Source organism: Myxocyprinus asiaticus, chromosome 27, assembly GCF_019703515.2.
Source record: "Myxocyprinus asiaticus isolate MX2 ecotype Aquarium Trade chromosome 27, UBuf_Myxa_2, whole genome shotgun sequence".
NCBI lineage: Eukaryota > Metazoa > Chordata > Actinopteri > Cypriniformes > Catostomidae > Myxocyprinus > Myxocyprinus asiaticus.
This window is the reverse complement of record NC_059370.1, coordinates 26,292,890-26,317,885: the sequence shown is the minus strand read 5'-3', so window position 1 is coordinate 26,317,885 and position 24,996 is coordinate 26,292,890. Positions and strand designations below refer to the sequence as shown.

Genomic DNA, 24,996 nt, shown 5'->3' with positions numbered 1-24,996 from the left:
TATCTGGACAAACTAACAGCTAGAATGCCAAGGATCTGCAAAGCTGTCATTGCTGCATGTGGAGGATTTTTTGATAAGAACTCTTTGAAGTAGTTTAAGAAGTAATTTATCATGAAATTCTACATTACAGTATCATTTTAAAGTAGATATTAATTGCTGGCAAAATCTAATTTCAAATCTGACTTGACACATGTGTCTTCTATAGCAGATGGTCAAGGCAACTGTCTGACAGCTATGTCACAATATCTACAGTATATCCTCTATGATATCAACAGTCTGTCTTTCTTCCCCCGCAGTGCACTGTTAGTCTTCAATCTGAGTTTTTTTGCTGCACATCTAACAATAATGGTAGCACAGAAGCAAATAAAATTTGCCCTTGCATAAATGTGTGTGTGTGTGTGTGTGTACAGGTTTAACCTCCATTGTGGGGACCAAATGTCCCCACAAGGATTGTAAAACCTGAGATCACCTACATTGTGGGGACCAGCCAGCGGTCCAAACGAGAGAAATGGCTTAGTAAACATACTAAACAATGTTTTTTTGAAAATTTAAAAATGCAAAAAGGTTCCTGTGAGGGTTCGGTTTAGGGGTAGTGGTAGTGTTAGGGTTAGGGAATATAAATTATCGTTAGATCCGTATAAAATCCATAGAAGTCTATGGAAAGTCCCCACGATGATATAAAACAAAGTGTGTGTGTGTGTGTGTGTGTGTTTGTGTGTGTTTGCGTGAGGGTGTGTGTGTGCATGAATGTGCGTGTACAGTGGGGTCCAAAAATCTGAGTGCATATTAAAGATCTGGGATTGGAAATCTTTTAAACCTGAAAATAAACATAAAGTTTTAAGGTTTTGAACAATTTAAAACAAAAAAGTTATGATGCACCCCAATTCCAGAAAAGTTGGGACAGTATGGAAAATGCTAATAAAGACAAAAAGGAGTGATTTGCACATTCTGTTCACCCTGTGCTATAGTGAAAGCATTTAAAAAACACATTATTTCATGTTTTACCTTGTGATTTTGATTGTTATTTGAAAATATACACTCATTTCAGATCAGATGATTGCAACACACTCTAAAAAAGTTGGGACAGTTGAGCGTTTAGCACTGTGTAACATCCCCATTTCTTCTAATAACACTTATTAAGCACTGAATAAATAAATTAAATTAAATTAAACAAATTTGTTGAGTTTAGCAAGTGGAATTTTCCCCCATTTATCCTTTATGCAGGTCTTCAGCTGCGTAACTGTACAGGGCCTTCGTTGCCATATTGTGCACTTCATAATGCACCACACATTCTCAATTGGAGACAGGTCAGGACTGCAGGCAGGCCAATCTAGCATCCGCATTCTCTGCTTACACAGCCATGCACTTGTAATCTGGACAGTAGTGGTTTGCCATTGTTTAAACATTAAACTGTTATTTATCAATACTTTTCAGTATTGAATGGATTATATTTATAATCAAAATTTCTCTCGCTTCAACCACCATCTTGGATTCATTTTTCTGCCAAGCTCATCACAGTTTATTCTGGAATCACCTACCCGGGGAAGGATATATACGATGCTACCTTAGATTTAGGCCAAAACAAGAAATCTAAGGGGGCAGCATAATTAAGATACCTACTTTTGAAACAGCCTTTGCATCGGGAGCATGCCTATGATGTCTTAAAATGCTGCCTCTGATGGACGCTCGCTAGGTTTTGGAACAGACCCAAAATGTTCATAAAGTGGGAATATAGTGTCCATAGGGATAAGTATCCAAACAAAGGTGAACAAAGGGGAAGTCTGGCATCCTCGCGGTGAAATGGGGCTCAGTGCAGGTTGGGGAGTGTCCACAGGCGTTGGTCTTGGATTTAGGCGCGGGTCCGGCGGTCGTATGCGCTCCCCTGCTGGGTCTAGGGCTCTGAATCTCTTTAAGTGACTCAGCTTCCCTGGGCCATGGCACTTGAAGGGAATGGTGGCCCAGCTTCCTGGCACACGACACATGCTCCAGTCTCCAGGGTCGCATGTAATTCCTGCCAGGTGTTCGGGGTGCGGTGCATCTAATTCGCGTTGGCACCCTAACTGCTCTGTTCCTGGACCTGCATGGGTGCCAGTGTATGCACACAAGGAGACAGAAGCCAAAATAGAAGGAGAGTCGTGCCCTAAGTTGTAATGCCAGTGTGATGAGGCTATATTCACATCAGATGCATCTCATCATCCACTGCCCAAACAAGGCTTATTAAATTGCACCTCTTCTCTCTCCTGCCACTCCCATTGTGAGCCTGGCTGAAGGATGGCCCTCAGAGGTGGGGCGACAATAAAAAGAGGGAGTGGCGGGTCATTCCACCACAAGGGGTAAACACTCGACTGTCCCAACTTTATTGGAGTATGTTGCAATCATCTGATTTGAAATGAGTGTACATTTTCAAAAAGTTAAAACAAATTATGTGTTGTTGTAGTGCTTTCAATATAGCACAAGGTTCATAGAATTTACAAATCACTCATTCTTTTTCTTTTTTTTTTTTCTCCATACTGTCCCAACATTTTCAGAATTGGGGTTGTAAAGTGAAAAAGTGATACTTACAACCCTGCACCATTTCTAGGTCTCTAATCAAATAAGCAAATTTGTGATATTGACAATGTTATCTCCTTTGTACAAAATGTCAGATTTCCTTGCTCTTTGCTAAAATGATGTGGGGAAAATATGAATTATCAGGTTTTGCACAAACATGTGGAGTTGATGTCAGCTTGAGTGCATGCTCTCATTATAGCAAAGGGGTATGGTACATACCAAATCTTATGAAATTCTGAAATTATTTTTTTCAATTCAACCTTTGAATCAAATTAGTATCCTGATAAGGTAAGTTATAAATTAGATAGATGCAAAATAGAAACAAGTCACTAGTGGTCTGAGAATTTTAGACCCCATCCCACTATATGTGTCTGTGCCTGAGAGGATATGTGTATAGAACAGGATGAGAGAAAGCAGGAGAACAAGGGGAAGCCTCTCTTAGTGTTAATGTTTGTGATTGCTGACACGTATGTGTTTACACAGGAAGTGAGTACCAGTGATGAGAGTCATATAATACCCGGCTGTCTCCCCGTTAAACAAACAAGCCATCGGTGTGTCCTTGGAAGCAGCTGGTTGTCTCATACTGTACAGTACCTGTGTGAACAGCATCACCCTCTTCTCATGGCATGTTTAAATCCCTGAAGAAACAGCTCAATTGTAACTGCCTCAGCATCAGCTTAATATACAAGACCTTGGCCCATATGTTTCATCCTTTGTGCAGGAGTGCTTGCTGTTTCAATTAACCAGCCTACAATTCCAAAGAAATCTCCTATTCTTCATCCATCTCCTTCTGCTTGCAAAGATATATTGTGAAGTAAAGCCAAACAATGTAGTCTATTTGATTGTTGCCCAAACCAAATAGTTCAATTTCAAGCTATTGATTTTACACTGGTTACCAAGTCAGTCATGGATTCCAATAGCCAAAGCATCTTTAAATGCCTTTTGCAAATAAAGCACTCGGATCATTAATACACAGAGGCAGCGACATTGAAAAAAAAAAAAATCAGTAAACAAACACATAATAGGCATAAAGAGCAGTGACATGTGAGAGAGATCATTCAGGTTTGTTTTTAAAAGGGAACAATCAACTTATAAAGATCTGACAAAGAAGGGCCTGAATTGGAGTGTACATACGTGCACACTTACGTATATATTGATTATGGGATTTCTGTGAACAGGGATGGGAATCATATAATGTAATGATTCTGGTTTCAGTTCCACTTAACAATTCTTGTTCCATTAATGATAATTGTATTACCTCTAGGAAGAAATATTGGGGGGCGGGGGGGCAGTACTATTTTACTGCCCTCAACAATTCTGCCAATAAGTGACTTAATGACTTTTCACATAGTTTTTAGAGGCAGCATAAATGCAATCCAGTAATTAGTCTTAACTTTACAGTATATTAACTATAACTTACTATTCAGCATAACTGCGCCCAGTGAAAGAATTTATAAGAGTTTAGAATTTACCTCTTCATTTTATAAAATAGCACTGATTACAACAAAACTCATAAAGTGTGTCTTTACCTACACATTGTCAAATGAACAACCAGTTAGTAACTAAGTCTCATGAGCTTTATTTCCAAAATTTTTATTTAAAACTTATTCCCAACCCAATTCTTGGTTTATTTCAAGTCGGAGATGACAAATGTAATAACTTGTGGTTAAGTAAGTCTGTCATATTAATTCAGTAACTGCTCTTACTGATTCGTAAGTGTTTTGCTTCATTAAAAAGAACAGGTTAATAAGATGAATTTCTTTAGGAATTGGACCACATTGGTTGCGATGTATATTTTTAGGGCTGCAACTTTCAATTATTTTGATAATCGATTAATCTTTGATTATTTCTTTGATTAATCGGATAAAAAATTTGATTTTTAAAAAACAGAAATCATAAAGGGTGTGAGGATTTGGTTCGATTAACGGCAGGGCTCAGCGGTTTTTCAGATTTTTCCAGTTAATTCAAATTTGCATTTTGACAATTTTTTATTTTTTTTTTATTTTTTTTTAATTGAGAAATCGAGATTTTGCAAAAAATATTGCAAACAGTATAGTTGGATATGTTGTAAATTCACTAAAGGCTGAATAAGCAAGAGAAAAAGAATTCATAGCACTTGTCTTAATGCCGCTCCCGATCTGACCAGCTGTACGTGCATGTCGCACTCCAAATGAATGTGACAGGTTAACAACACTGAGACTGATATTCACCTTATTCAGCCCCGCCCATTTTCTGCGCTCCACTAATTCAAATTTTTTCATCTAACTTCCTGTTTGTATTAGAGTGTGCTGAGTTGATCAAAATGGATTATGTGTGGGAGCACAGAAATAATTTTTCCCCAAGAGTTGATGGTGTGAGCCTACACAACCCCCTTACTATGTGAAAATGCTCGTGAGGTGTTTTTCTGTCACTGTAAATGTTTGTTTTTTCCAACACTCACAGAGGTAAATTGGACCTTGCAGATCACATTCAGATAGCTATGACACACAGCACTTTTCATTGATACAAGCGTTTGATTTTTATATGTGTAATTCTGCTTAATTTTTAGGTTTCAACTTATTAATTTGTTAAAATGTGTAGTTGACATGAAATTTCAAACTGGACAGCTCATATTATTTTACATGCAAGTTCATGACATTAAAGGAAATAATTTTTACTTTTTAAAATACATTTTTCACCCCACATTTTTAAGAGCCTTAAATGTGATTAAAATAGTTGAAAATGCAATATAAAATAAAACATACTCTCTCTCTCTCTCTCTCTCTCTCTCTCTCTCTCTCTCTCTCTCTCTCTCTCTCTCTCTCTCTATATATATATATATATATATATATATATATATATATATATATATATATATATATGTGTGTGTGTGTGTGTGTGTGTATAAAAATATAGCATCACCCCGTCCCGGTTTAACGCTCAAAATATCTGCTCACCTGAATTATAACACGATGGGTGAATGACATGAGAAGATGGCCACAGGTGTCGTACAGAGATATTTTTAATGACTTTGTGTTGTCCCTTGGAGTTTCATGAGCACAGAAGAATATCAGTACGTCCACAGTGTGAAGGTAGGATCTTGTGTATTTACGAATGAAATACTCTTGTTTTTAATTCTCCCCACTCTGCATTCCATTACTATGACATCCCCTGAATACTTTAAAATACTAATAACTTTTGGCAACTCTATAACCTGTAAATCTACTTTGCTAGCTAATTACACTTAGACATCAACACCATAGATATCTCTATAGTGAGCGCTAGAATGGAAGATCAAAGACAAAAAATTCAAGATGGCTGTGCGCTAGATTCTCTGGCACACAAGGTGAACAAAAGACAGCGGTAATGTTCCCAGTATGATTGTACACAGTGTGATTGTAGCTCAGCTTCGTTTCATCATGCAGTTATACACCGGCTTAAGGCCACAACTGGCCTCGGCTTGCGCATGTTGATGAACGGTCTCCTTTCTTTTCTTTTTACCCATAAAATAGCATTTGTTACTTGACAGTTATGGACGCTTCATTTCAAATCATAAAGAGGCTATGGGAGAATCAAACATCCGCCTCTCCTTTTGCCATAAAGATTCAGATAGATCGCTAATTATTGCTTTGTTCTGTGACATGTTTCAAGTGTACTGCATCTATAGCCAGCATTTGGCAAGTGATCATTTTGACAAACTTTGCTAGTTGAATTGTAATAATAAATTATTTCATATTGCTGCTCAGCGTGAACTGCTAGAGGGCGACGTCTCTATCTGCAGGGGTTTATGATTATACACACAAATTGCTTGATATCCAATGAGTACTTTCTAGATAAACTTTTTTTTTATAGATATTGATTTTCAATATCGATAGATTTTTTGATAGATAGACTTGGTTTAGATACAATGAATACCTACATTGGCTAAGAATTATTTTGCAGTTTTTTTATTCTATTATTTCTGAACACCTGGGTTTATTAGATTTTAATTTATTTTACATTTACACTCTGTTGACAACTTCCCCCTGTGGTGCAATTGGTGCATTTGTATATTTTTCTTGAACACCTGTGTTTCCTGTAATGAAAAGAACTTGGATTTCTCTTAACAGGTTGCCTTGCATTCTAATAAAGAACATACAATTTGATTTATGTTGAAGTACATTTAAAAGTTGAAAAAATCGAATCGTGAATCGTCCATAAGCTTGATAAAAATCGAGATTTTATTTTTTTGCTATATCGCCCAGCCCTAATTTATGGTACTGAATTCACAATTATATACTTTGAACAAAGCCAAAATCATGAAAAGTTAAGTTTGAATTTATTATTATTAATATTAATATTATTATTATTATTACTTTCAGGACATACGCAGAACAGTTCCTTTCCATTACTTGTAAAACTTAAAAAGTACTGTTCATTAAAGAGTAAAACGATCCATCGGGATGGAGTGGGTCTAAAAATGAGGCCAGCAGAGGGCAATGGTGACACCAGAATAGAAATAATAATAATTCTGCTCAGCTGAAAAATATTTTTATTTTTTATTTTTTACAGTACTTACTGTACTAATACACTGTCATATTGATTACATATATTTTAAGTATTTTAAATTAATTGTGTAAGTTTCAAAATAGTATTGTCACTGATTTCATGTTTCTAAACTATTCTTTTCAACAAAAAATAATTTCAATGGTAGTGTTAGCTTGCTTATCCAGTAAAATAATGTTTGTCATACGATAGATTTATAAGTGAAATCAGACATTACATTTGGCATTGTCAGGACTATCAAATATCAGGACCCTTAGCATTATTATACATTATATTCAGCATTACTTACAATTTAATATAGTACAATCATCTATAAATGCAGTGCTCATTGTATTACATGCACTTATATGATGAGGAGAAACCATCCAAAACAGTCTGAGTCATCAATGTGACATCCATGAAAGCTGCACAATTTATTACATTGAAACTGAAATCGCGGTATGATGTTGCATGATTACTGAACCGCAAAGCACAGTTTAATAAAAATTATTGCGCTCCCTTTCTCCACTGCGATTGGTTTGATTGACGAGGATGCGCACGCTCGCTTAGTGACTTTTGCGAAATACGCAGAAATAAGTTCCGGATTTTGAATATATAACATGTATACATTACAAAACATAGAAAATACCAGTAAAATGTAAGTTATGCGCTGGAGAGAAACAACATATCAGCACATCAAACAACATAATCACTCATTTCACGCACTTAATTCAGCAACTGGTCCACATTAAACTTATTATGATTTTCTTTGAAGTGTTTATAAAGTCTCGTGCGCTGGACAACTTGGGTCATTTTTTTCTGCTTCACTTCACAAACAAATGAGTTTTATCATGCAAAAAAAAAAAATTCATTCATGTACTGTAAAGTGACATCAATACCAGGCTTCTCAGTGTTCGTCGCACATATCCAACTAATCGATAATTAAATTCGTTGTTGATGATTTTCATCATCGATAATTATCTATTTTATTGATTAGTTGTTGCAGCAATAATATTTTTGATGCCCTAAGACAGCTCATAAGTGTAATTCATTCAGGAATTTGAATACATCATGTTTTACATTCAGAAGCGTTATTGCAGCTCTGCAGAATAGTAGTGCAGGAATTTATTGTAGTACAGTGTTCAGCCCTGCATGCATGGAAACAGATCTGTCTGTCTCTGGAGTTTAAACAAAAGAGACTGTATACAAACCACCTTGCAATAATGAAACAACTGGAAACAACTTGTTTCATGCTGGAGATAAAGTATGACATGTTTCAGCAGATGTTGATTGTTGGACTTCCTACAGATATAGCGCAGAGCAAACGCACTCACACAATAATGTATAGTATGAGTCATGAGATGAGGGGTGGGATTGAGTTAAGAGATAAAATACATTATTGCTTGAGACAATTTGCAGGGGAGATGAGGGGAGTGGAGGGAGAGTGGGCGAATTTGAGAGGGAAGAAGTGAAGGGGAAAAGGATTGTTATTGTTGAGTAACTTCATGTGCTCAAAGGTAACATAATGTGATGTTATAATGGAGGTTGGGAGAGTGTCATTTTTTTTCAAACTCTCCCTCCCTGTCTCATGTCTATGAGCCCCCCTCATCCCCCTAACTATACCCTAGGGATTGTAATGAGGCTTCTATTGGCTGTTGGTTTAATAGTGTTGCTGAGAATAACCACAAACCAGGGGCAGGGTGCCCCTCCACACAGTTACCACAGCAACCCCTTAAATGCAATGCAGGGACCATTTCGAAACACTAGTTAAAGTGTAAGCACAAGAGTGAAGAGTGGCACAAGTAAAACCTAATAAAACCTATACAGTACAGCCTTTTAACAGCTCATGAAGCCACAATGAACTCATATCTTAAGTCTCAAGATTTCAAATCTAAGGGATACCCATAGCATAGACTTCAAAGTTTTAATCAGACTTAATTTAAAGGTGATGGTGCCTGATCAAATCATATTCACATAAATTTTACATTTTAATTTCTTGACACCGCACACATCACTGATAATTAAGGGCACTGCCATGCGGTATCACTGAGCTAACATCTTGAAGATGTGAGGGCAGGGGATATCGTTACGCAACAGGTCCATACTTCAGACAGCCCAGGGTTCCCAGGAGCAAAGCCAGCATCATTAAATCAGACATCCACTGTTTCCAACCACTGATGCCAAACTGCTGTTAGGTCAGAGCAAGAGAGTACTCTTGATTTCTTAATGAAGTGCTATTCCTAAATAGCATCTATTGAATAATGTATCTGAAACAATCTCAAGCTTGTATGCAAGCTTTTCCCATTGTTTATGGACAAAAGGCTCTTACCTTGGCAGGTGAAACATTTGATGTGGAAGTGGACACTTTGCACTCGTACCACCTCCCCTTTGCAAACCTCCCGGCAACGATAGCAGTGGATTGGTCTAGAGCTTCGTTCACTGCTGCTCGAGCTTTGTTGATAGGGTACTACTGAGAAAAAGACAAAAAGGCACTAAATAACAAACATTAGCAGGTTCTATGTTTTTGAACATTTAGAATATCCAGTCAAAAAGGAGAAGTGTGTAATTTATTGGCCTCAAGCAACACCAAATATATACTGTATGTATACACCGATGAGCCACAACATTAAAACCACCTGCCTAATATTGTATATCCCCTTGTACCGCCAAAACAGCACCAACCCGCATCTCAGAGCAGCATTCTGAAATGATATTCTTCTCACCACAATTGTACAGAGCAGTTAACTGAGTTACCGTAGACTTTGTGAGTTCGAACCAGTCTGGCCATTCTCGGTTGACCTCTCTCATCAACAAGGCAATTCCGTCCACAGAACTGCCACTTACTGGATGTTTTGTTTTTGGCACAATTCCGAGTAAATTCTAGAGACTGTTGTGCGAGAAAATCCCAGGAGATCAGCAGTTACAGAAATACTCAAACCAGCCCATCTGGCAACAACAACCATGCCACGGTCTAAATCACTGAGATAAATTTTTTTCCCCATTCTGATGGTTGATGTGAACATTAAGTGAAGCTCCTGAACCGTATCAGCATGATTTTATGCACTGCACTGCTGCCACACGATTGGCTGATTAGATAATCGCATGGATGATTTTGGTGCCAGACGGTTTGGTTTGAGTATTACTGTAACTGCTGATCTCCTGGGATTTTCACGCACAACAGTCTGTAGTATTTACTCCGAATGGTGCCAAAAATAAAAAACATCCAGTGAGCAGCAGTTCTGTGGACGGAAATGCCTTGTTGATGAGAGAGGTTTTGGCAGCACGAGGGGGACCTACACAATATTAGGCAGGTGGTTTTAATGTTGTGGCTGATCGGTGTATATATATATATATATATATATATATATATATATATATATATATATATATATATACATTTGTGTTCAAAAGTTTGCATACCCTTGGAGAATTGGTAATATATGTACCATTTTCAGTGAGCAGGCAAAACACATTTCTTTTATTTCTTATGGGATTCATATTCAACTGTAGGCTATAACAGAATGGCACAATCATAAAAAAAAACATGGCAACAAAGAAAAAATGAAATGACCCCTGTTCAAAAGTCTGCATACCCTTAGTTCTTAATACTGTGTATTGCCCCCTATAGCATCAATGACAGCGTGCAGTCTTTTGTAATAGTTGTCTTTGAGGCCCCAATTTCTTGCAGATGGTATAGCTGCCCATTCGTTTTGACAAAATGGCTCCAGGTCATGCAAAGTCTTTGGTCATCTTGCATGAACAGCACGTTTGAGATCTCCCCAGAGTGGCTCGATGATATTAAGGTCAGGAGACTGTGATGGCCACTCCAGAATCTTCACCTTTTTCTGCTGTAACCACTGGAGGGTCTTGGCTTGTGCTTAGGGTCACTGTCATGCTGGAAAGTCCAAGAGTGTGCCATGCGCAGCTTTCGTGCAGAAGAATGCAAATTGTCTGCCAGTATTTTCTGATAACATGCTGCATTCATCTTGCCATCAATTTTCACAAGATTCCCCATGCCTTTAGAGCTCACACTCCTCCAAAACATCAGTAAGCCACCACCATGCTTCACAGTGGGGATGGTATTCTTTTCACTATAGGCCTTGTTGACCCCTCTCCAAACATAGCACTTATGGTTGTGACCATAAAGCTCTATTTTGGTCTCGTCACTCCAAATTACAGTGTGCCAGAAGCTGCGAGGAATGTCAAGGTGTTGTCGGGCATATTGTAACCGGGCTTTTTTGTGGCATTGGCGCAGTAAAGGCTTCTTTCTGGCAACTGGACCATGCAGCTCATTATTGTTCAAGTATCGTTGTATTGTGCTGCTTGAAACAACCACACCGTCTTTTTCCAGAGCAGCCTGTATTTCTCCTGAGGTTACCTGTGGGTTTTTCTTTGTATCACGAACAATTCTTCTGGCAGTTGTGGCTGAAATCTTTCTTGGTCTACCTGACCTTGGCTTGGTATCAAGAGATCCCCGAATTTCTTAATAAGTGACTGAACAGTACTGACTGGCATTTTCAAGGCTTTGGATATCTTTTTATATCCTTTTCCATCTTTATAAAGTTCCATTACCTTGTTATGCAGGTCTTTTGACAGTTCTTTTCTGCTCCCCATGGCTCAGTATCTAGCCTGCTCAATGCATCCATGTGAGAGCTAACAAACTCATTAACTATTTAAACACAGACACTAATTGCAATTTAAAAAGACACAGGTGTGGGAAATTGACCTATAATTGCCATTTGAACCTGTGTGTGTCACCTTGTGTGTCTGTAACAAGGCCAAACATTCAAGGGTATGTAAACATTTGATCAGGGCCATTTGGGTGATTTCTGTTATCATTATGATTTAAAAAGGAGCCAGAAAACTATGTGATAATAAATGGCTTCATATGATCACTATCCTTAAATAAAAGACAGCTTTTTTTTGCATTATCAGTCATATTTTCAAAACCAATGCCAAAATTTCACAGTTTCTGCCAGGGTATGCAAACTTTTGAGCACAACTGTATATACTTCATCCTTAAGGCAAAGGCACTGAATTTTGTATTGTTCGACTGGCCTTGGGGTTTGTCATTATAATAAGCCGAAGGTGTATCTAAATAATCTCCTTTTCTCTCTAGCCTCTATGTATTGATTGCTTGAGGTTCTGGGCTGATTGCCCTCCTATTAAAGATGCATAACAGGCATTCAAACATTCAGTTGTTGGTGAATAAATCAGTTACTGCGCAATCACTGTAACAAGTGTTTTCCCTGCTCTAGTCTTAACAGATTAACTGGGGGAAAATGTTCCTTTCCTGATCTCATTGTTTTAGCAATAGTAGAACTGCCAGGTCCGAGATCAGATTCATCAGCACTGTGTTCTCACAGACCCCCTGAGAAAGAAAGTGAGGCGACAGCTAGGAACAACAACAAGAAGAAAGTGTCTGGCTCGATAAGGCATACTGGGAACTGGGTTTTAATGAGGGTTTTGTGTGTGAGTTGGAAAAAACAAATGTAATCAGTGACTAAAATGTGTCAAATCAGAAAACGATATTGATCAGACAAACTTGCACAAACAAAATTTGTGCTCATTTTCTGCAAGAACAAATCAAGACTGGCAACGTTCCCTCACCTGAAACTGAATTGCTCAGATATCCATACTATACAGTAGGGTTGCCCGATTTGGCCACAAATTCATATTGTGACTATTTTATGAAAAACTGTGATTACGATTTAAACTTTGATAATGATGAACATCCCATATTGCTGTTGATTAGATACCAAAACAACAAAAAGGCATAAAATCACATTGAAACAACAGGGTGTGTAAAAACAGACTGATTGCACTGTGAATTCGGCAAGAGGAGTTTGAAAGTTTTGCTGGAGAAATCAGTCTGTGCAGACCGAAATTCAAACCACAGCCCCGAGTGGCCAAAGCTGGAAGTGTTGTTGAGTTGAAATGTCCACAGGGTGGTGCCAAAAGGGAGTTGTAATTTAGTTGTAAATTATGTAATGCAGTCAACTGGAATGCATGTTTTATCAACCCTACTCCCTAACCCAAACCCCAAACCCTAAACCTAAACGTCACTGTAGTGAAAATGCAATTTTAGAATGAAAATGCAGCCTTCAAATCATGCTAACCATTGTTTATGTACACACGATTTCATTTCTGGTTTCCACGGGACCAGAAGTTGTGTCTCCATGTGAACATGATTACTTCCTGGTTTACATGGGACCAGAACCCATGTCTCAGAGATTGCTCGTGCAATGTGCTATAAACAGGGGTTGGGGAGTAATGGAATACATGTAATGGGATTACGTACTTAAAATACAAAATATAAGTAATTGTATTCCACTACAGTTACAATTTAAATCATTGGTAATTAGAATACAGTTATATTCAAAAAGTATTTTGATTACTGAAGAGATTACTTTGCATTTTATTGTCATTTGTTTCATTTAATATTTATTCCTTTCAGATGGAAAACATTTAAACATATAATTGATGCAATCCAAAGTGCATTTGAACAGAGGTGAAACACTTTTTTATGATGTGTTCAAATACGTATGTGTTCATACGAGCAGACAGAGAAGTAAATCTGAAGTAAGTTTGGAGCAGAAGAAATAGAAATAAACCCTGTGTAAATTGTCAGCTTTATGCTAAGCTAAAATGCTATTTCTAGCCATTTTACATGCACATGTAACCAAACACGATCATATTTTTTTATCAAGAAAATTCACGTTAGATCATAATTTCTTTTTATCTAGTAAGACCTTTGATATTAGGCAAAAATCTTATTCTTGATAATAATTTTTGTATTGTTTTCCTGTAAAAATATCTAAAAATCTTTAAAACAAGATCAGTTTGATTTATCTTGTTTTAGAAACAACACTGCATAAGATATTTAGGTTTTTCAGAGAATGTATTTTTGTCTTACTGTACTGGCAGAGTTTTTATAGTCAAAACAAGTGAAAAAATCTACCAGTGCTGAAGAAGTAATCCAAAGTATTTAGAATATGTTGCTGACCTTGAGTAATCTAATGGAATACAGTACAAATTACATTTTACAGCATGTATTCTGTAATCTGTAGTGGAATACATTTCAAAAGTAATCCTCCCAACCCTGGCTATAAATAGCATCACAGGAAAAGGTGAACACATTTGAAATGATGCAAAAATAGTGCCTTCAGAAGCAGCATGTATCATTTTTGTGTTATGTTGGCAAAAACTACAAACTAGTATTGGCTTTTGTCTCCAAATTAAGTCATGTTTTTCCCACCTTCTGATGCCAATAGAAAGAGTAACTCTTTAAGGGAGTTTACAATGGAGTCATCATTAAAAGAACTAAACTCAGACCTTTTTCAATTGACCAAAAATTTAATTGAGTGAAAAAGAAGCTTGTTCTCTTGGCATTCACATTGTATCTGGTCTTTAAAAGGGACTCTTTTTAGACCACTTCAGTTGTGATTTAGTCCACTTCAGTCCGCTTTACATTCACAATGTTGTTTTTTGGAACCCAATAAACTTTAGTATTATACTATTATAATATAATACAGAATAATACATTATTAGTAGTAGTAATAGTAATTGTAGTAGAAGTATAGGTATACAGTACATACAGTCTATAAACATTAAATTAAATCACAGTCTTTTGTGGTTTAATAATTACAATAGGTCATACTGCAATTTTTCATTTATATCAATGAACTGTGCAGTCGTTCCATAAACACACTGCATATTGGTCAAAATATCTGCAGGTCGAAACAGCAGAATTCATTGTGACAGGAGCCTCCCACAGACCTTTCACTATTACAAACAGTGTCTTGTACATGGAAAATCATTTCACATATTGTCAGTCTATTGGAAGAGAGAGCTTCATTGACTTCTCTTCATCCACAGCTGAAGAACAATGATCCATTAATGCTGCTATGCCTCCTTCAGTAGCTCAATCTCACACTGGTAATATTGTAAGCACTTATTCCTTTGGCAGAGCAACACGCTGTCTGGCTGACTGCCAACACTAATTTCTGAATTCTGTGTGTGGCCCTCAGCTCAGTGAGAGACCCTGAAGCCCAGTCTTTTGTCTGTGTAGCGTGTTGCGTAGTCATGATGCTGTTAAAAGAAGATAGCAGCTACACAAGAAAACATTTGTATAAAGCTGTATATTTCAGAGGTGTTTTGCAATATCATAAAACTGGGAGCATTTATGGTAATGTGGGAGTGCTATTTTCCCCAAATCTTTGCCTTTCTTAGTTCCTGAATGTATGCCAGGGCTCCATAAGCTTTCAAAAACAATAACACACAAACAAATAGAGGTGACAGCTCAAAAGAGAATAAACTGCATGCCATTAAATGACAGGCATCATTCACCAGACAGTTCTGAGCATCATATGCTGGAAGTCCGGCTAAGAGTGGGGACTCTAACGGGGCAATATTAATCCCTGCAATACCACAAAGCACATGCACAGAGATCAGGGGAGGACACACACACTGCTCTTATACTTACTTAGGATTAAAGTTTTAAATGGCTCCTGAATTAGACAGCCATTTTTCAATCATGCATTGGTGGAAAACATTGCCAGAATGATTGCTAAAATCTTGATTCAAATTAAAGCAACTTTTGAAAAGAAACTGTCTATTATTAATACTTGACAGTCTTTGCATTTTGTGGATTCAAAGAAAAACAAAGACATCCCAAGTTCCCAAAATAGGTTACTCTGCGTTTACTTAAATTGCAGATGGTTTAAGCATATGTTGCAGCAAATTCCCCACGGTTTGCACAAAACAGACTCAGTTATACTCTCATAAATAAATAAATATATTCCGGGATGTACCAAAACATTGGCTGTACAAAAAGACAAGCCACATGGCACATTCAGCGAAGCCTAGTACTTCTGAGAAACTTCAGAGCACTTATGATGAGCAATATTTAGCAAAGGCCCAAGGTGTAAGGTGATAACCACAGGACCTGAGGGGCCGCTGCTATTTCTGCCCTCAGCGGAGGAGCCTCCTGGGGATTATAGTCACATAGGATTGCAGGAGAACGGAAGTGACAAGGCTGCTCTCAATTCCTCTATAGCCAGAAGTGAGGTGTAAACAAGCCCTTATGGCCAGACAGAGACAACTTATTCTTCACAGTAATGAGCACTGCATGGGTGAAGACCTTTAAATCCAGTGCTAGAATTAATGGCTAAGTAACACCCCCATTTTCTTATTAGAGTCAGAATCCCTACTCACGGCAAGTACAATACTGACAATTACTAGAAAACCGTATTTGGTGGTTGTTTAACAGAGTAATGACACACAGTAACAGCATTGATTGCTTAAAATAACACAAAGGAATACATGTGCAACCAATTATATATTTATTATAACTGTACACTTCCTTGATACATTATCTGGCAGATAATATTGCTGAACAGACAGATCCCAATACGTAATAGGGTTTGCAGTACATAGTCATTTTACGATTTAAATATCCAGTCATTCACAAACTACTGACAATGATAGATATCTCTGGGGGTGTCAGGAGTCTGGTCATTATAAAGAGACATCCAAACATCCAGCGTCATTAGTTTAGTTAGAGCTGTTTGCAGTCCGGCAGTAGACATGAGCCCAAGGTGAGAAAAAATTAGGTCAGAGGGCCTCAAGGACTTGTGCTGGCCTTCTTATGCTCTAAGGGTTACTAATGATTTGGGATTTCAACTACGCTTGGAGAAATGTGTTTGATGGCCTGATCATCTGATGAAAATCCCTAGGGTTGCTTGGTGTTATTCAGCAATTATAAGCCATAGCTGTGGTTTTGCCTCAAGTTAGCCATTTCAATCCTTTCTGAACACACCTTTCATTAAAGAGTTACATCTTAGTAGGGTATTGAGAATATCCCTAGAGATAATCTACCTCCACGCTTTCTACAAAAGATAAATTCTTAAATTCTTTAGAAGCTTAAGTGTAATTTCTGCACAACTAGCATCACCAAACGGAATTACATAAATAATTATAATGTTTAAACAATGTTCCTGAACACGCCCCCATCTGCCATTGTTTGGATAAACAAACAGTCCAGCTTGGTCTCATGACAAATCATAATAATAGTCCAAGATGGCAAAATCGTAAAAAAATTCAAATAAATAAAAAACATACAACTTTTACTCCTATAAAAAAAATTTAAAAAAATCGATGCTATTACGATTTTGCATAAGTTTAACCTCTAACCCGAACCCAAACCTAACCTTAAAGTCTAACCCCTTATACCCAAACCCTAAATCCAACCATGATTTTGATAAGAAAATAACTTGTGTGTACCCTGGAAGAAAAAAAACATTGGGTTTGGAACGAGATATGGGTGACTGGCAGGTTATTGTACAGGTTGTTGACATACATCAGTCATTTGTATTGCACAGATAAATATGGAATGAGTACCCAAATTTGTTCATTGCTGTTTCCAAGCTAAAATTAAATGCCTGTACTGTATTGCTTTAAAATTCTTTTAGTCGACTGGTTGGTCTCTATGGGAATAAAAGTCATACATTTTTGTACGAGGCAAGTCATATGATATCTTATGATTTTGGCATCACATACCAATTATTATGAGTTGTCATGTGATGTTGAATAGTCCTGCCCCAAACTCATGCTATTGATTAAGACAATGTTGCCTTGTTGGGCTGGTCGGATGCTCTTAACAAACAGAGCAATGTTTTGATAGTGCCACAAAGCCATAGTATTTAATGTGGACAATTATTTTTATTTTTTTCAGGTAAATCAAACTACAAATGGCTTACTATAAGTTGTCTCTGCGTATTACGCTGAAATAGGAGAAAGTATTTTAATATTTTAAAAAAAATCAGCTTCAGCTTTAATGAGGAGCAGCATAAGCCTTTAGACAGAGGTTAGATTATAAAAGTTTACTTTTCTGTTAACTTTAAGAATCAGGCAATTGGATTTAGCATTGTTTACTGAGCTGGAAGACAGTACTACTATGCAAGAAACAAACAACTCTGAGTTATAAGCTTGGCCCACTAACAGAGCTTGCCAAAATCACTGTGAATGCAGACAAAAGGGGAGATAAATAACTCAGCGTAGCACAAAAATCTACTTAATAAAAGGCGGTCTTTAGCAGTTTCTAAAACAAAAATGCTGAGCAATGATAATGATGAGACAGCAGATGTCTTGTGACGAAACAGTTATTAAAATTATTTCCCTGCATGGAAGTATCTGTTTTTCAAAGCTAAGTGACTAACTATTAACTTGCTTTGAAGTTGCTATAATAGAATTTAATTAACACATCCAGTGAACACAATAATTAGTACTATTTCTTTGTATATTACTCTCTATAGCACGTCTTGCAAATGTTGTAGTGGATGTCATTTGAAAGCCAGTTTGTGTCTGCAACAGGTTAATCTGTTGGCTTTCATACCCACATGGGCTTACAGAAATAGCTCCATCAAAGATATTTCCCTGTATATGCAAGCCAGGGGAAAAGCATGGTGAATTAAATCTTCAGAATGGATCTGCAGAAAATTCAGTGTTGACAAGTATAGCATGCTGGTCTGCTTCTCTTTTGTTCCCAGTGCTGCTAAATCATAATGTTGGACTACAGGAGTGACAAAAGGGTGCTGACACTGGACTGGACTGCACTCCAAATGGGATGAAAGGGTGTTTAAGGTGCCAAAGTGGGTCTACGTCTACTGGCATGCAAGCTCAGATCAAATCAACTCCCAGGTAGAGCTTATATATTATGCAGATAGGTGCTACATGGTGACATAAATGCAAATTATGCAAATGCAAATAGCACATGACATTTAATTAGTATGGCAAATTTTGGTGAATATTAACAGCTATTTCTAATAGATTCACTGGGCTTTGACAAGATGAAATTCATTCAATTGCTGCTGGGCCACATTATCCTGACCAGCAACCAACTCTATATGTATCCAAGCCCATTTTGTTCATTAATGTCTAAATTAGGGCTGTTGATTTAACACGTAAACTCAGAGTGATTGCTTAAATAAAATATTATGTGTAAAAAAAATAAGAAAAAAAAAAGTCATGTACCTGGACATTAATATGGAAAATTCCTACTTTCGGAGCAATTCAAGCTTAAAGTACCACCTGTTTTCAGCAGGGGGCAGTAAGCGAAACTCCAGCTGTACAGACTACAAACTACACTCAGGCTTGCTTGACACTGGTGACAGCTGAAGATGGGAATGTGTTCTTTGTTCAAAAACAGATGTCGAGACGTGCTTTTCTACTTTTCAAACTACGCTTAACTTGACACAGCAACCTAAAAAAGTTGTGTTTATGATGTGATGCAGCATAAGTGTGAAGCTCGGAAAGCATCTGTCTGAAGCATGAGTACATTGACTTGCCTTAGAAAAGCCCTTATAATAAATCTTTATAGGACAGATTGACGAATTAATTTGCTAAATGGATTGCTGCAGACTGTAGGCCACTTTTTGTATTGTCTTTTTGTTGCTTTATTCATCTACCACAATAATGCATTTTAATTGTTTGAATTACAATTAAAAAAATGTTTTATATAATTAAAATATACTGTATATTATATTTATTATTATAAAAATAATAATAATTGAATAATTATATATTGAATTATTGTTATTTGGGGGGCTTTCTCTGCAAATATTTATATATGTGTTGCTGTCCTTTTCTGCATATCGCTGCCCCCTTCGGCATATCGCATCGCCATTTTGTGGCCTGTTCTGCATAACGCAGCGGCCCATTTCAGCTTATCGCAGCCCATTCGGCCCCATTTCGCAGCTGGCCCTTTGGGAAAAGTCCCGGTTCTCCTGATGGCCAGTCCGCCCCTGCCTGCTGCTCTCCACAGGGTTGGCTTGACAGGACAGTGGTGATGGAAGCACTTCTGTAAGTGTGTGTGTTTTTGTGCGATTGATGTGAGGGATAGCTAAGTCGTAAATGCTGACACAGATTCTTAAGAGGAGCAGGGTATGGATGACTTTAGGAACCTTTACTGGGTGTAGCAGGGCTGGTCATAGAGAAAATGGACACACAGTCACATTCATCCAAACAGTTAGGAATTTTCAACAATTTTAACCAGCTCTTTTAGTCTTGTGAGTACTGTCATCATCACTCTCTTTATTTCTCACCCTGTCTCACTCATTTTAGCTTGTAACTCTACAAATACTGCAGACCAAAAGTGTTCTTGAAGCTCAACTGGTAGTGCATGATGCTAGCCATGCCAAGGTCATGGGTTTGATTCCCAGGGACCACATTTCTTCAATATACAGCGTTACTTTAAATAAAAGTATCTACCAAACGCAGATATGTAAACCTATCATTTAGAAGAGGCTTTAAGGTACAAAATCCCTTGATATTCACTGAAGACTGAAAGAAAGAAATAGGGAGGAAAGGGAGAGCATATTGAGGGAGCACTCCACCGCTTAATTGTTTGTCTGTTCTCTCAGTGATGTAGAAAATAGGGGGCAGTTGATAATGGCATTTGGCCATAAGAAATGAAGGGAGCAGCAAATGAAGAGAGACTGAGTGACCTCTGTGTAACTGCTCTGCATTTTCATTGGCTTCAGGCTAAAATGCCCAATCTAGTGTACAACACAGCACTGGATGAAAGCAACTCTATGCCATGTTTCTGCATGGTTGGCTTGCAGGTAAGTTTGCGACTTGATGTCAGTTGTATAATTGTGTAATGGCTGTCTGCTGAAGAAGAAAATGAGAATTCAAGGTACAAAAACTGGAAGAGGAGATCATCTCGGTACACACTGGAATTCATTAATGGTTACTGACAACGTTAAATATGCATGATTATGTCATGAGCTTTACTGCATGTTTTGCAAAGCGGGGAATCAATCTCTAGGTCTCCCGTTGACCTGTTTGTTGGGAGCTCTACAGCTAGTCCTTGGCAGGCATTCCCTCGCCATCTGTAAGAGGCTGAAAATACTCATGCTCCATACGGTTGTGTGCTGGTAGCAGCCCCATCCAAAGATGCTAAATTAGTGGATGTTGTTTTATGAAAAAGGCTGGTGCTGTGAAAAGTGCAAGAAGCCATTTGCCCTAAACTCAGGGGAGAATGGGAAGGTAGGACTGGAGCAGTTCAGAGAGAGTGGGACACATGTGGGCAAGGCTTGTCTGTCCTCTCATCAGCTGAGAATGCAATTTAGCAGCTTACTGCAAGAATGCGAAACATTTCTGATCCCCAAACACCAAGGCATTTGCCAAGATGGCACAACAAACAGGGAAAACAGCTCTGTTGTCCAACTGGACTACAGGAATGATCCGTCTTTGGTAGCTTCAGCTGAACTTTTCACATAAAAGGTCCATTATCAAATGCAGCGGTCATGACCTTGCAACATCAGCTGACTGAACCACACAAGCCTCAAAGGAGAACATCATAATATAACTCTTTCTCTCATATTTACCGCCCCTCTTTCTCACTTTCAGTGGGTGTGTGCATTTGATTGTGTATAGGGGGGTTGATATGTAACATATGACAGATTTCTATAGTTTTAATCAATGATATGATTTATTTGCAGCATTGGGTAAATTAACGCAACCAAGCATGTCTGAATGGCACCAAGCTGGCCCCACCAGTATATGTGAATGTTGTAACATCCATTCTCAAGACATTACATCTCCAAATGGGCATCAGCATTATTTCCTACTCCTTTATCTGTGTTTCATATTGATTTCTTCGTTTATTTTTAATAATCCAAGGTTGGTGCAAAACGGTCAAGCAACTTGCTAGCACCACTTTGCAACTTTTGAAAATGTTCTTAGATGAGTAGCACATATGAAAGTAATAACAGTCCCTTCAAAGTTGCGCACGAGCAGCGATCATTTTGTAAAATTTGGTCAAGCATTGGAATTTTATTATTAGCCTATCATTATTATTTTAAACATCTGATTTAGTGAGAATGTCTTTAGGATAGGGGCAAAAGGATAAACACTTGAATAAGAGAAACTGCTCATTTCATATGCACAAGATTATTATTATGCTTAGCTTATTTCGCATTAGACGGCTACTTAATGAGTCTTTGCGATTCAAAGTAAGGATGAAAAGAATTTACTCACCGCTCGTGCTCATGATGTTGAAACAATAATCCAAGAGTAAAACTGAATGTCCAGACAGCAGCGGTTGTCTATTGTTTCACCCCCCAAAAAAATCCAGTTATTCAGCATATGCTTGTAGTCCGATTCGAGCCGTTAGAGAGGAATTCAAAACTCGAAGGGAATTTTACAGAAATGTCCCCATATTATTCCCGGACCACAGAAGGGCAATGAATACCTGGTTAATAAGTGTTGGTTGGGAACAACGGTGAGCTTTTCCCACTGAGTGTAGCGTTTAAATTCCTGCACCCCGTTTGAAAATGTTAGTTGAGTGTACGGCGGATGACGGTTTGCAATAAAGCGGAATGTTGCCTTGTCACATTACACGCTCTACTGCTGTTTCTCGTGTATATGCCTGAGATGGTGCTGAGCGGCGCTCAGTGTTGGTTGGGAACAGTGGACGAGGCGCTGTCACTGTACTCTCGCGCTCACATCTATAGAAGCGCTCGCTGGCGTGACGTCAGGGCCAGGCAGCACCGTGTTTCCACACACCTCATCTACACTGCTCGCGACGCGTCAATCTAGAACGCTCCATTATTATCAACGAGGCTGTCTACACTACAAGCGTGCTAAGCGGCGAAGACAGCTTCGTTGATCAAACAAGTTGTATTTTGGTCGTTTGCTTGCAGTGAAGATGGGGTGTCAGGTCATACAGTGGCAAAGTTGAAGGGTAGGGCTGGGTTTTCGCAGATTACAGCATTTCTTGTACTGTACATGGATATATAGCGCCCTCTTATGCGGAGTCATAATAAATACAGTGTAAATAAGCAGAGCAATTAGCTCAGGTTAGGCACCTAGCCGCCAATAAGAGATTTCCTCACTGTTAAAATAATTAATAACTATTATAATCACCAAAACTACTGTCAATGTTAATGGGACATAGCAATTTCTCCTTTCATTTATTAAAAATATTTTATAAATATTTTTAAAATGTATGCATTTCAATTTCATAAAAACAATCCATCGAATTGAGCTGGGTAATGTTTAACTAAATTAAATCAATAAAACTTAAAACGTTTTTATTTTTTATTTTATTATATTTTATTATTATTATGTTATAAAATTGAAATGCGTAATCTTATTTATTATTATTTATTTATTTATTTATTTATTTATTTTATCGTCAATCCATATACATTATTTAGAGAGGCGCCATACATCATTTTTCGCAGGAATTAAAACGAGCCTGTGAGGGATAGACTTACAGTCTCTTCAAGAGCATGCACTGTAAAGCTATATAGCTTACCACATCTGTTTTTTACAAATCTTGTTTTCTTGAGTTTTTTGTCATCTGAACATTATTATTTATTATTATTTTTTATTCATTATTTGTATTTATTTATTTATTTGATTGCGCATCGTTTTACAGTTAACATACACTAGTGGTCGCTATTTCATTACATTATGGCTCAGAACCCAGCGTTCACTCAATCTTTTGTGTGAAAATCACATTCACTGGCTCATTCGTACAGAAGCTCTGAACCGCACGATGGGAAAAAAAAATAAAAACTTTTTTCTCTCTTCCTAAATTTTCTTTTTTCTGTCTTCCAAAAAAAAAAAAAACATTTCTCTCTTAAAAAATTTTTTTCTCTCTTCAAAAATGTTTTTTTTTTCTATCTCTTCAAAAAAATGCATGCGGTACCAACTTTGGCCACCAGGTGCCACTATCAGTAAACATGTAATCTTATGCTTTTAATGATTCTCTGTTGCTATATAGTTGAATAATACATTTATTATTTATTGAAGGGTTTGCAAACCTTAATCAAGACAAAATCAGGTTACATATGTTTGATATGGCATTCGTTGTCGTGTAACAACTGGAGTTATTTTTTTGTTTGAAATTGTTGGTCTTTCTAAACCATCTATGCCGTTTGCTCAGTGTTACATGGTGGAAGCGAAGGAATGTACTGAGGAAAACGGGAAACATGGGGAAATTTGTTTGGAATCAGCATTTTACATCGGCGTAACTGTCTAGCTCATGTTTAGACAGACCAACAATATTTGGATATTTATTTGACATTCTTCATCTGGAACTCTTCACTTCTGCAGTAGACAGTGTGTTTCAAAAGCATAGACAACTTGTTATATTAAAATATATTATTATAATTAAATTCCACTATGAAAGTCTGCACATGACATCCCCGTTCAGTCGCGAGGATTTAATTTATAAATGATCTTTTCGTTTAGAAATTAGATTACTTACAACAATATTAACATTACCAGATGTACCCCTAACATTTCAAAAGGACAGATATAATAATAATTTCCCCATGTTTCCCGTTTTCCTCAATACATTCCTTCGCTTCCACCATGTAACACTGAGCAAACGGCATAGATGGTTTAGAAAGACCAATGCATTTTTTTTGAAGAGAGAAAAAAAACAATTTTTTTTGAAGAGAGAGAAAAAAGATTTTTTTTTGAAAAGAGAAAAAACAAATTTGGAAGAGAGAGAAAAAAATAGGAAGAGAGAAAAAAAATTAAGACTTAGGCTCAGGAAGGAACTGAGACACTATATATATATATTATTTTTATTTATTTTTATTTTTTTTCACTCTTATTTTTTTTTCCACTGTGCGGTTCAGAGCTTCCGTACATTCATTGTTCAGAACATAGAGCCTAAGAAGAGCACATTGGTCAATCTGTCTTTTTTATTGTAAAAACACAGGGTTGACTTGAAGGTTTTCTGTGCTGCCCTGTCTAGAGACAGACTTGCATTTAACAGGAAATCTTTCTTTTTTGCAGGTTGTTCTCGTTTGTGTGTTCTAACCGAAAGGTGATGTGTGTTACTGTTCATTTACTGTCATGTGTGTGTACAGAAACAAAGGCCAAGAGGAAACAGCACAATGGAGGGATGTGACAGGCGCC

General features: G+C 37.4%; 1 protein-coding gene across 2 annotated transcripts in view; it reads right to left on the bottom strand.

The window, feature by feature from the left end:
* Positions 1–22,535, bottom strand: part of LOC127418022 (actin-binding LIM protein 3-like) — a 113,511-nt gene extending 90,976 nt beyond the window's left edge. For both annotated transcript variants that reach the window (XR_007893356.1, XM_051658334.1), the window contains exons 1-2: positions 22,096–22,535; positions 9,383–9,523 (exon numbers count right to left, since the gene is read on the bottom strand). Coding sequence is in view for 1 of the 2 variants with exons in the window: in XM_051658334.1 (XP_051514294.1) it covers positions 9,383–9,523; positions 22,096–22,108 (154 nt within the window). In the remaining variant the exon portion in view is untranslated. The remainder of the gene's footprint in view (positions 1–9,382; positions 9,524–22,095) is intronic.
* Positions 22,536–24,996: the final 2,461 nt, after the last annotated feature.